Source organism: Carettochelys insculpta, chromosome 23, assembly GCF_033958435.1.
Source record: "Carettochelys insculpta isolate YL-2023 chromosome 23, ASM3395843v1, whole genome shotgun sequence".
NCBI classification, from domain to species: Eukaryota; Metazoa; Chordata; order Testudines; family Carettochelyidae; genus Carettochelys; species Carettochelys insculpta.
The window spans coordinates 4,860,832-4,874,126 of NC_134159.1; the positions used below are offsets into that span (position 1 = coordinate 4,860,832).

The 13,295-nt window shown below is 44.2% G+C and overlaps 1 protein-coding gene across 4 annotated transcripts in view; it reads left to right on the plus strand.

Annotated features, from left to right (window-relative positions):
* The window catches only part of UBR4 (ubiquitin protein ligase E3 component n-recognin 4), a 137,156-nt gene that overhangs the window by 90,830 nt on the left and 33,031 nt on the right, over positions 1–13,295 (plus strand). For all 4 annotated transcript variants that reach the window (XM_075018177.1, XM_075018176.1, XM_075018179.1 and 1 more), the window contains 11 exons: positions 425–550; positions 1,035–1,163; positions 1,837–2,180; positions 3,133–3,223; positions 3,613–3,697; positions 4,411–4,538; positions 5,665–5,794; positions 7,355–7,512; positions 8,523–8,632; positions 9,597–9,738; positions 10,666–10,747. In XM_075018177.1, coding sequence (XP_074874278.1) covers positions 425–550; positions 1,035–1,163; positions 1,837–2,180; positions 3,133–3,223; positions 3,613–3,697; positions 4,411–4,538; positions 5,665–5,794; positions 7,355–7,512; positions 8,523–8,632; positions 9,597–9,738; positions 10,666–10,747 — 1,525 coding nt within the window. The remainder of the gene's footprint in view (positions 1–424; positions 551–1,034; positions 1,164–1,836; positions 2,181–3,132; positions 3,224–3,612; positions 3,698–4,410; positions 4,539–5,664; positions 5,795–7,354; positions 7,513–8,522; positions 8,633–9,596; positions 9,739–10,665; positions 10,748–13,295) is intronic.

The window sequence follows — 13,295 nt, forward strand, 5'->3', positions numbered from 1 at the left end:
TCTACACTAGCCCCAACTTCGAAATGGCCATGCAAATGGCCATTTCGAAGTTTACTAATGAAGCACTGAAATGCATATTCAGCGCTTCATTAGCATGCGGGCGGCCGCAGCACTTCGAAGTGGACGGGGTCCTTTTGAAAAGGAGCCCCGTCAGGACGAGCCACGTGGCGGCGAGGCTCGTCAATTTTGAAGTGCCGCGGCTGCCCGCATGCTAATGAAGCGCTGAATATGCATTTCAGCGCTTCATTAGTAAACTTTGAAATGGCCATTTTGAAGTTTGGGGCTAGTGTAGATGTAGCCTGAGAGGCAGAAACAGTGGTCAAATCAGCAGCTGTTTCTGTGGGAGGGTATAAACCTCGTTACAGGTAGAATAAAATCTTGTCTGAAAGTAAATGACAAATTCTTCTGTTTTGTGTCTTCCAAGGCAGTAACAAATATCAACACTCTTCTGGACAAGGCTGACAGAGTGTATCATCAGCTGATGGGACACCGACCGCAGCTGGAAAATCTACTGTGTAAAGTAAACGAGGCAGCTCCTGAAAAGCCACAGGTAAGGTGAAATAGACAAGTCTCAGTAAAAGGCACAGGTGCTCTTAGCTTAGACCAGGCTTAATAAGAAGCTGGCCTACATGCTGCACACCAGGAATTAGCGTTATCACAATCAGGATTACAGTGGAATGGTATGAAGTGTATTTGTTTTTGCTGGTGTTGTGTTTGAGTCCTGTGAATCCATAGGCTTTGCGCCTAGACTGCCTCTATCTAACATACTCTTGTACAATGGAAATTAGCCAGTACTTGAGAATGTGCTCTGTTGGTACACGGGTCTGTTTTTTTTTTTCCAGGTGAGTAATTGTGTGTGTTTAGCTTTGCCTGTTTTGGAGACTCTTTCCCTTGCCTTATGCATTATTTCAGAGAATGCCAAGAGGCTTCTCTCAGGCAGGAATCCACAGCAGAAAGATTGATGGTTGTGTAGTTCTCTTGTGACTACATGCTGCTATAAACATGCTGGTTTTCTGCTGCTTCCTGCGTTGCAGGATGACTCTGGTGGCAGTGGCGGGATCAGCTCCACCTCAGCTAGCGTGAACAGATACATACTTCAGCTAGCACAGGAGTACTGTGGTGACTGCAAGAACTCTTTTGATGAACTCTCCAAGATCATTCAGGTATGTTGTGAATCTGAGCGACCCGTTGTCCTGAAATGCTTCAAACAATGTATATAAAAATATGCAAATCAAGCTGTGCCTATTCTATATGGACCCCCTATAGTAGTAATAAGGGCTGTGCTGCCAAAGAAATGGAGCAGTTAGGTTTTCAGTAAATTCTAGAGCTGCCTTTTGTTAATGGTATGGCAGCTGTTAATTTCCAGGCTCTGTGGACCAACCTCTTTCCAACAGGGTATTGCAGTAATGGGTAGAACTTTTCAGCAGATTAGAGGAGGTGTCTGAGAGTCAGGCAAGGATTTCTCACTTGTCCTGCTACTTCTGCCTCTGATGTGGGGTGACTTTGCCTCTGCTTTCCCTTTCTGTCAGATAGGGGTATGGACTATGTATCTTGTAAGTGTGATGTGAGTTTTATAAATTAGTCTGTGAAATATGTTGAGGTCTTCAAGAAAAGGAATTTTGTTATGAAACACACAGTCAAAGGGACCGTAACTTGAGACATGGATAAGTTCAAAGATCGTGATCATGTGCTGTCTCTTTTTATCTCTTTGTTTTGCTTAGTTCCATTAACCTATTTTATGTAAAAGTTAGTTTATTAACATCAAACTTCACCTGGGTTAGGAAGAGTTAAATCTTGCACATTTTTAATTTCTTCTCCTTTTTTGTGTGTTTGCAGAAAGTTTTTGCTTCTAGGAAGGAACTCCTGGAATATGATCTCCAACAGAGAGAGGCAGCAACCAAATCATCACGAACCACTGTCCAGCCCACATTTACCGCCAGCCAATATCGTGCTTTGTCTGTATTAGGCTGTGGCCATACTTCTTCAACAAAATGCTACGGCTGCGCTTCAGCTGTCACTGAACACTGCATAACGCTGCTCCGGGCCCTTGCAACCAACTCTGCCATCAGGCACATTCTTGTGTCCCAGGGCCTTATTCGAGAGTTGTTTGACTATAACCTGCGTCGTGGTGCAGCCACAATGCGTGAAGAGGTCCGTCAGTTGATGTGTCTTCTCACCAGGTTAGACTCGGCTCTGCATCCGCTGAAGACTGGTTCACACATTTTGGTCACAGTTTTAGTGAGATAAATGCACCTAACAGTAAATCGTTCCAAGTAGCCATATAATTACTGATGCTGAGATCGGCTTTAGTTAACCCAGTTTCAGTGGAAGTCCAGATGAGCTCTCCCACTGCCGTGTTAACTGTGGATGACTTAGAGCATGTATTGGCATTGTAAAGGATTTAGGGCTTGCTCATCTCATTAAGCTTTTCCTTAAGAGCTCCGCTTCTAAGAAATATTTCGGTGTTTAATTGGTGAGCTTTGTATTTGTGGTGAACATTCGCACATGCTTCTACATGTTTCTTTTGATTCTGATACTCTTTCTATTAATGTCAGCAGTGAAATGCTCCCTCCTCTTCACAGGCACAGAATCTGATGAGACGGTTTCCCCACCAGCCTGTTCAGACCTGGAAGCAGCATTTCAGCTGCCTCCCGGTGCAAATGCTCTTCTGCAGGGAAATTGACCAACCCCATGCCAGCTGGGACTCAAGCAGCCTTGCTGCTTGAACCCCATTTGGCACAGGGTCATCAGTTTTCTCCCCACGGTGGCTCTGCAAAGCGCTGCAGCAAGGGGAAATTGAAGAAATCTCATGGCACACTTGGAAAGTTCTCACAGCACACCAGTGTGTTGCAGCACACCTGTTGAAAATCACTGCTATAAGGCACACTTCAATACTAAGTGGAAGGCACTACATTATGTAATGTTATTCCTTCTGTTGACTGGCCAAGTACTTAAGCGTTTAGAGGTTATGAGACAAGTTGATTTATCCTGTTGTCTTGTGTCAGAAAAGTGCTGGTTGGACAGACTGGCTATAAATTTTAGATGAACCAAACTGAAAAGCAAGGTGCTTTGTGTAGCTGAGAAATGTCTGTAAGCAGAATTTAATAGTATTTACTTTGCTTCTTTAATCAGAGACAATCCAGAGGCCACACAACAAATGAATGACCTGATCATCGGGAAGGTTTCTGCAGCCCTGAAAGGACACTGGGCAAATCCTGATCTGGTGAGAGCTCCAGCATTGTACGGATACTCTTCTTTTTCTCCTACCCATCCCTAGTGATTTTAGTAATTTACAGTGAATTGACTGGGTATACCAAAAGGGCATTTCTGTCTTGGTAGAAACTGTGGCATTGCTGGAGTCAAGTATAATGTGATGTGATGGTGGGTTAGCATCCCCACGCAGCTCTGCTAGGACATCTGAGTCCTCACTTTCAGCACTCTGAACTATTACGGTCCTTGGCCTCTCGTAGACAGGTTGCCAGTCATCTCCAATAGAAGCTTTGAGTTGAGAACCCCTCACTATTGCACCTTGAACCCCCAGTATTGAAGAGGCAAAAGGACTGCATTTTGTCAGCAAGCCTGGCTAAAGATCAGTACCATTTTCTGTTGCAGGCTAGCAGCCTCCAATATGAAATGTTGCTGCTAACGGATTCCATCTCTAAGGAAGATAGTTGCTGGGAGCTGCGACTGCGCTGTGGTAGGTTCAAACAACTAATGAAGGTTAATTTTAAAAGCGTAAGTTAGGTATCTTGGTGAAACTGGCAAGGTACCAATGCAGTGTGGTAACCCTAATGGAGATGTGCTGGTCTATAATAGCTGTGGGCTTTGGGAGGCACCATACACAACAGGAGGGCTAGGAAGAGAACATGGAAGGAGTAGAACAGAGTTGCGGCAAAGTAGGATCCTTTTCCCTGTCATGGGAATGTCTTTCTGTATGAGCATGTGATAGATCAACCCAAGGACGTGACATCTTACCTTCTGGTAAAACTTGTGGTTTGTGTATGTGGCAGTATAGGTTGAACCTCTCTAGTTCAGCACTCTCTGGGCCTGACCAGTGCTGGACAAGAGAATTTGCTGGACCACAGGAGATCAGTATTGTGTAGCAGCATAGCCAACACTTCCACTGCTTACTGGGCTCTTAGAAGTCATTTAGGGATGAGTCACTGCTAAATAACAGCACAGAACACTGAGGGCCAGGGCTGATGGCTGTAAACAAACTTTATGGGACCACAGGAAACTTGGCCACGCCCCTGAGAAGAGGTCATCTGGTTAACTAAAATCATTACAGATGTTTGCCAGACAAGAATGTGCTGGATTAGAGAGGTTCAATGTGTAGTACTACTTCTGAGGATTTTTCTAGCCCTGCTGGATTCTTATTATTGTCATTAATCCCTGTATCTTTCCTTTCAGCTCTGAGCCTCTTCTTGATGGCAGTGAACATTAAAACTCCTGTTGTAGTTGAGAACATCACCCTCATGTGTCTGCGAATTCTGCAGAAATTGATTAAACCCCCTGCTCCAACCAGCAAGAAAAACAAGGTACGTCCATTGACACTTTGGACTGATTAAAGAGTTAGCTGCCTGAAATATGAGACGTGGTGTGTGAGGGGGGTGGAAAATATCATCAGGTTTCCTGTTCCTAGTCACTCTGCTCCAGAAGCACTTAGACCCCAAGCACTGGAGACCCACAGCAGTGGGTGGATATAGCTAAGGTTCTCTCAATTTTTTTTCCTGCACAGCTGTATGATCCATAGAAAGAGGGCTCTCAAGGCAGTAACTGTAGCTTAATACAGGTTCTTAAAGGACTTTACCGAGCTTTTAGAAGTTAGTACATTTATTGATTGTTGTTGCAATTGGAAATTTGTAAATGCAGATAATGTAATTTTTGTTGAAATATTGATCAGCTCTTCTGTGTGACCCATTCACAGTTGTAGCAAGTGTCTCTCTCGACCCAGGTGTCTGACTTGGATTGTCTGATGTCCAACATAGACTACTGTACTCCATAGCTCAGTGGTGTCCAAAAGCAAGACACCTGATCACCACATGCCACCCCCGGCAACCAGGCACCCTACCCCCACCACCCCTGTAGCCAGGCACCCTACTCTGCTGCTCGTGGTGATTCATTGTCACTGCCACACGGCCCTGAGAGCTGAGCCGAGGCGCTCAGCCCTGAGCCAGCTGCATGGCACCCGAGCTCCAGAGCCATTGCCACCGTGTGGTGCGTGAGAAGCTGCTGTGCCACTTTGATGAGCTGCCACACCAGCCCCAAGCTGCATTCACCACAATATGGTTACCCATTCTGCACGTGGGGAATGGGAAGTGTATTGGTCACCATGGCCAAAGCTGTATCGACCATTTACGTCACAGTAAAGCATCGCCATTTAAATCATAGGTTATCAGTGCCATGGACATAAAGCAGGAGATACATACAGAATTACCTGTTTACCTCAGTGTCATTTGCATGGAAGTGGTCTGATCTTACATAATTAAAACTAGTGTTCTGAGTGCTTAGAACAAAACCTTGCTATTCTACTTGCTTCTTCCTGTGGAGAGTTGTTTTCTTATTCACTGAGTGGGTTATGTCGTATTGTTCTGCCACAGGAATAGGAACAGAACTTTGTTTGTGGGGTTGTCACAGGATTGAAGTTGTCCTTTTCCTTTCTAGGACATCCCTGTGGATACCCTGACCACTGTTAAACCTTACAGCAATGAGATACATGCTCAGGCTCAACTATGGCTCAAGAGGGATCCTAAAGCATCATATGAGGCTTGGAAAAAGTGCCTCCCTGCTAGAGGTAGAGTCCTGTCCTCTTACTTTATTTTCTATATGGAGTGAAATTGTGTGAAGAACATTTGATATATCCAGGTCTGAGTGACGACCTAGTTACTGAATCCTAAAAGTGATGCCGGGCTCCTTCCCTCTTGTTACAAAGAATATGAACTCTACACTTCTGCTTCAACTGCAGAACATGCAGATTCCTCAGACTGCAGCACCGAGCCACTAGATCTGTATGGCTGTGTGTGTCTTGGAATAAAATCAGACATCGGAGGCAGTGTGGTCTGATGTAGGAAAACAGGGCTGGGAGCCCAGAATTTAGTTCTACTTCAAGCTCTGTTAATTTGTGACCTTGGTCAAGACACTTAATCTCGCCATACCTCAGTAAGCCCCCTCTAGAGTGGATTGATACCACTTCCCTTATAGGGCTGCTGTACATCATTAATTCTGAAAATTCCATCTCTTGGTAATACAAGTTTCAAAATCTCAAGGCCCTTAGGCTGAGCAATTTCCAGTTAACCAACGTTCTTATCAATATACACTGTGATTACAATGTGCAGGGCTCACCTAGTGTATGCGTCGTCTTCACTCTCACTTGTAGGATTGATTACTTTATATTGATTCGAGTATAAAATGGTACGCACACCTGTGGTACTGCAGAAATAATATATTAATGGCATCTTGCATATTTAAACAAAGGGCCGGCTTTGTGCATTGGTGTCGCCATATGGCAGTACCTGAGAGGATATGGAGTTCAGGGCTCCTTTAGACCTGACACAGCAATGCTGTAGGGGCAATGGGTGTATTCTCTGGGAATAGCAGGAGGGAAGTACAAAGTTTCTCACTGCCAACTCCAGAGCAGTACTGATGAGTTTCTAAGGAAATAACGTGTTGCATTGTTTGTCCAGAAAGCAGGTTAGTCCTGTGTAGGATTGAAAATGGCAGGAGAAATGAGCATAGGATGATTCCTGGGACCCATCAAGGGGTTTTGAGGGTTCCAGCATGGGGGAAAAAAAAATAACTACGTGGAATAGTGATTTCCTTGAACCAAGGTGTTGTGTTCATAGAGAAAGGGAGCTCTTTGAAATCCTATGCACAGAGGCTTATATCTACATGAGATGACTCTGTCAACAGCAGTGACTGTTGGAAGGCAGTTCCTGGCAAAATTTCTGTTGACAGATTGTGTCTACACATGAAAGCAGATCGAAAGAGCAATCCGCTCTGTCAATTGAGAGCAGCCAGACTGCCTTCTTTAATGAAACAGCTGAACAAACGTTCTGCAAACAGGGCTGCCTGGTGAACCGGAAGCCCTGTGTCTCGACAGAAGTTCTCCAAAGTGGCTACACAGCTGCTTTGTCGATAGGACACTGTCAAGAGAGGCATTATACCTGAATGGGAAGAGGCATAACGCTGCTGATGGATGTGCTGGGTTTTGTCGACAAAGTGCATTTTGTGTGTGGATGATCTGCAGTTTTTCTTGACAAAAGCCTGTGTTTGCCAGGAAAAGCCTCTTGTGTAGACATAGCCAAACTGATGTGTTCATAGGGAATAGTTTACTTATGTGGCATTGATATTTTAGGTACAGAAGCCAATGGGAAATCTCCCAGCAGAACTGAGCTGCGTCAGCTGTACTTGTCAGAAAAGTACGTTTGGAAATGGAAACAGTTCATGAGCCGACATGGGAAGAGAACCTGCCCTCTGGATCTCAAACTGGGCCATAACAACTGGTTGCGACAGGTAAACATTCTTGAGATGTCCACTACACCAAGAATTTTAGTGTGCGCTCACCTCTGAATCATTGATCACTTTTATCTCACAGCTCTCCAACTGGTAGCGTCTCATCATAAATTTTGCATTTCAAGCAAACAATGAGGTGTCAAAGTCAGTGGGGTTTGGAAACTGCACGCTGCAACCTTTGTGCAAATGGTCTGAAAGAAAAAGGTGTTGTCCCTTTATGGGTTCCCTTATAATAGGCAGGGAATGAAAAGATAGGACAGGAAGCAGTTGTAATTGGGACAGGACAAAGTCACTGTATTTCTCTTCCTGCTGACTGGAAGAGTGAGATGGTGTTTATACCCCATGCAGACTTGTAGAGGCCCGGCTTGACTGACTCGTGTGCACAAAACCTTTCCAGTGGCTGGAACCCTGAAAATGCCATTTTAAAATGTAACTCCCAGCTTTCTGTCTCCTTTTAAAACTCTCTGGATCCTTGAGTGACCTCCTTATCACTACTGATTCTTTTGCTGCCTTATCACTACATTTTGATTACCACTTGTTTCAAGAGTCCTGAACAGAGCCCGTCAGCATTACTCCTTAATTGGGTGTATGGACTGGCATTGAACAGTGCAAAACAGTTCCTTGTTCTGCATGGTTTAGCATTCTGCCTATGGTGATCTCCATCTCACTGAATTTTGGAGCAAGAAAGATTTAAATCAAATCTGAAAACTTGTTTGCATAGACACTTTGTTCCTGGCTAGCTTGGGTGTAAATCTGTTCCTTACTAACCTCTTATGCACTGAGCATCTGGATGGATGCTGCTACCGTGCTTTGAAACAGGATAGATTCTTACACCCCAGCTTGCTGTGAAGTAAGTGCTCATGTAGAGAATTCCTAGGTCTTCAGCATGGCAATACAGACCACTGCTGCTAGACCACCAGTTGCTCCCATGTTGGTTTCATTTTAGTGACTGTTCCTAGTTTAATTATCCACATCCAGTGACATCTTGTGCTTTAATTCCCCAACTTTAGGTACTGTTTACTCCTGCAACCCAAGCTGCCAGGCAGGCTGCATGCACTATAGTGGAAGCTCTGGCTACTATCCCCAGCCGGAAGCAGCAGGTCCTCGACCTCCTTACCAGGTATCTCATAAGAGGTGTAGTTTTATTTCTCTGTGATTTCCACTAATTCTTGCCCATTACCTCTTCAAAAAATCTAGCCAAAAATCCTTAGAATATGGCTTTCCAGGTTATTTAATGCTTTGTTGGAGCACTGCTTAATACAAACAGAGCTGGTACTGGGGAGGAAGAGCACAAAAGATGATTCTTACAATTCTTCTCCTACTTTGTTTCCCTACCATCTATTGCAGTTACAGGGGGAGCAATTCCCACAATCCACTTCAGTTCCTCTCAAGGCCCAGCTTCCTGAACCTCAGTCTGGATAGAACCACATAGTCCAACCACACGCTTTTCATTCCAAGGGGTTGTGACCAGCACTTTGACTATAATGACTCAGACTTGACTACGAAACATTCTTTGTTCGTTCTCCCCGATGCCCAGTGCGTGCAGGGCAATGAGTAAAATCAGTAAGAGAGTCTTACACTGGAACAGAGCCTTGGCATGTTTTATAAGTTCCTCTCAGTTAACCCCCATCTCTGGGAGGAGCAGACTGTCCGAGTCACAGCATGCTCTTTCTGTGTGTTCCTTCGCCAGCCTGTCAGCTTTCACTGCCTTTCTCTGGACAGCCTCTCTGTCCACTCAAGCACCAATCTTCTGTGGTCCCCTTGGTTTAGTGTTCCCTTTGTTCTCTCTCTCTCTGTCTTCACACCTTGGCAAAACAGCTGATACCAGGGTTAGAGAGCTATAAACCTGCCAATTGTTTTGATTGTTTATTGAGATGCTCTTTACCTGGGTCATGATTTTACCTATTTTATTTGGTTTTTTTGCTCTAACTCTGTACCAAGTAACCCATCGTGAACATGCAGAGGCATGCTCCATATTTATTTGAAAAAACAACTATGGCTATTACCCAGGTTGTCACACCATGCTTAAGCTTAGAGTGCTTCTTGTCACTTTTGAGCCGTTCACTTCTGTTCCCCTGTGTTAGCTACTTGGATGAGCTGAGCATTGCTGGAGAGTGTGCTGCAGAGTACCTGGCTTTGTATCAGAAACTCATCAAGCCTGCCCACTGGAAGGTCTACTTGGCAGCAAGAGGAGTTCTGCCCTATGTTGGCAACCTCATCACTAAGGTATGGCTCTGTAAGAAGCAAAGTATATAGCACAAAGAAGCTGGTGCCCACCTAGCAGCTCCTCTCAAGCAGCTCTCACCGGGTCACTCTCCTCACTGGGTTTCTGCACTCCTGAAGGTGCACTTGTTTGTTTTTTTCTGCACGATTCCAACTTTCTCTTTTCTCCCCATGGCATTGATTGCATAATCTAGGTATTTCTGAGCCGATGACTTTCACTATGAGCAAAAGTGGTTTCTCTGTGCCTCAAGGCAAGCTGGCCATGTCCCTTTATTTAAGTATTCTATGGGCAGCTGTGCCAAGGAGCAAAAATGTCTGGTATATTGACTTGGCAGCAGCTCTGTGCCAAAACGCCATGTCCTGGCTGCCAGACTGAGCAAGCTCAGAGAGCAAATAGTGACCTCAGAGCCGAAGGATTAGGTCTGCTCCACATTCACCAGCATGAATTATGGGCTATTGGATAGAGTGTTCTTAAACTACAGTTACAACTGGCTTTCAGCAGCCCTTGATATTCAAGCTTCTTATTGTGAAATACAATCCTAGTCTATAGTATTTCATCCTGGAACTGGAAGAAGCTGAATAAAATGTTAGGAGGATAGTTAGGTACAGTACACCTGTTGTGCATCCTGATGTTGCATCAGTCGTAATAAACAACACCAGCACAGTGAGTGCTGTGGTTGACCAACAGGTGTGGTTAAGAGTAATGAGATGAATAAGTGGAAGAGAATAGGAATGTAGCTTGGTCACCAGCAGGCAGATGGGCACCTTAATTTGTTCTGCACTTCTGGCTTTTCTGTAGCCATCTCCAGTTCGCTATTGTCTGCATTAGCAATATGGTATTTCGGCTTTAAGTCTGCTGAGCACTGATCAGTCGTTCCTATTGCTGGTAGAGTTTTGATGTTTTGTCATGTAGATGCTTGCTTGTTTTAGGAAATAGCTCGTTTACTTGCCCTGGAGGAAGCCACACTCAGCACTGACCTGCAGCAAGGATATGCCTTGAAGAGCCTCACAGGTACCTAGTTGCACCCCCCACAAAATGGTCACATATTGTGATCTGCAGCATGAGATGCTGCATTTCAACAGCTTGTAGCAGTGTTTCAAACTGTCCTTCAATGTAGGTGTGAGTATTAGTAAAGTTACCCACCTGCATATCATCAGGGTTGGCAAAAGTGTAAGAAGGAAAGGGTATAACCAAAAGAAGAGAGCCACTTTATAACCACCAGTCCCTCCTCAGGCACACACTCTTGAAGCTGGAGAAAGAGTCTCCAATCCCAAAAGTGGAGCTGTTGTGAGGAAGTTTATAAGCCCCACACTTGGGAGATTGCTTGTTCCCATCCCTCTCCATTCACATTTGATGTCGGGGAGAGATAGCTCAGTGGTTTGAGCATTGGCCTGCTAAACCCAGGGTTGTGAGTTCAGTTTTTTTTATTGTACCACCTTGGCTTAATCAGGAGATCTTGCGTGATCTAAAAGTAAAAAAGGAATCTCATCAAAAATGGAAACTAGGACAAATCACCAAGGATGAATATAGGGAAACAACACAGGAATGTGGGGGCAAGATTAGAAAGGCAAAGGCACAAAATGAGCTCATATTAGTTACAGGCATTAAGGGAAACAAGATACATTAAAAGCAAGAGGAAGACTAAGGATAGGGTAGGCCCGTTGCTCAGTGAGGAGGGAGAAACAGTAATGGGAAACTTGGAAATGGCAGAGATGCTTAATGACTTCTTTGTTTCGGTGTTCACTCGAAGTCTGAAGAAAGAATGCCTAACATAGTGAATGCTAGTGGGAAAGGGGTAGGTTTAGAAGATAAAACAAAAAAAGAACAAGTTAAAAATCACTTAAAGTTAGAGTCTGCAAGTCACTAGGACCTGATGAAATGCATCCTAGAATCCTCAAGGAGCTGATGGAGGAGCCATCTGAACCATTAACTATCATCTTTGGAAAATCATGGGAGACAGGAGAGATTCCAGAAGACTGGAAAAAGGCAAATATAGTGCCCATCTATAAAAAGGGACATAAGAACAATGCAGGAAACTACAGACCGATCAGTTCAACTTCTGTGCCAGGAAAGATAATGGAACAAGTAATTAAGGAAATCATCTGCAAACACTTGGAAGGTGGTCAGCTGACAGGGAACAGCCAGCATGGATTTGCAAAGAATAAATAATGTCAAACCAATCTGATAGCTTTCTTTCATAGGATAATGAGCCTTGTGGATAAGGGAGAAGCAGTGGATGTGGTATACCTAGATTTTTAGTAAGGCATTTGATACGGTCTCGCACGATATTCTTATCAATAAACTAGGCAAATACAACTTAGATGGGGCTACTAGAAGGTGGGTGCAAAACTGACTGGATAACCGTACTCTGAGAGTAGTTATTAATGGTTCTCAATCCTGCTGGAAAGGTATAACAAGTGGGGGTTTGACGGGTCTGTATTGGGAGCAGTTCTGTTCAATATCTTCATAAATTATTTAGATATTCGCATAGACAGTACACTTATTAAGTTTGAGGATGATACCAAGCTGGGAGGGGTTGCAGCTGCTTTGGAGGATAGGGTCAAAATTCAAAATGATCTGGACAAATTGGAGAAATGGTCTGAAGTAAACAGGATGAAGTTTAATAAAGACAAATGCAAAGTGCTCCAGTTAGGAAGGAACTATCAGTTTCACACATGCAGAATGGGAAATGACTGTCTAGGAAGGGGTATGGCAGAAAGGGATCTAGGGGTTTTAGTGGACCACAAGTTAAATATAAGTCAATAGTGTGATGCTGTTGCAAAAAAAACATACATACATGATTCTGGGATGCATTAACAGGTATGCTGTGAACAAGATGCAAGAAGTCATTCTTCCGCTCTACTCTGCGCTGGTTAGGCCTCAGTTGGAGTATTGTGTTCAGTTCTGGGCGCCTCATTTCAAGAAAGATGTGGAGAAATTGGAAAGGGTCCAAAAAAGAGCAACAAGAATGATCAGAGGTCTAGCGATCATGACCTATGAAGAAAGGCTGAAAGAATTGGGCTTGTTTAGTTTGCAAAAAAAGATGATTAAGGGGGGAACATGATAGCAGTTTTCAAATATCTCAACGGGTGTCATGAGGAGCGAGAAAACTTGTTCTTCTTGGCCTCTGAGGATAGAACAAGAGGCAATGGGCTTAAACTGCAGCAAGGAAGGTTTGGGTTGGACATCAGGAAAAAGTTCTTAACTGTCAGGGTGGTCAAACATTGGAATAAATTGCCTAGGGGGGTTGTGGAACCTCCATCTCTGGAGATATTAAGAACAGGTTAGGTAAATGTCTGTCGGGGGTGGTCTAGATGGTATTTGGTCCTGCCATGAAGGCCGGGGAATGGACTCGATGACCTCTCAAGGTCCCTTCCAGTCCTACCATTCTGATTCCATACAAGCCATCCCCCACCCCAAAATTGGGCCAGTTTTTGCACCCTTTGTCTTTTGGTTTATATGGGAGTATATCTGGTGAGTAACAAACTGGACACCAGGAGTCACTGCTGGCCATTTTATTTTCTTGTTACCTTTACAAGTGTAGTGTTAGGTTTGGCCA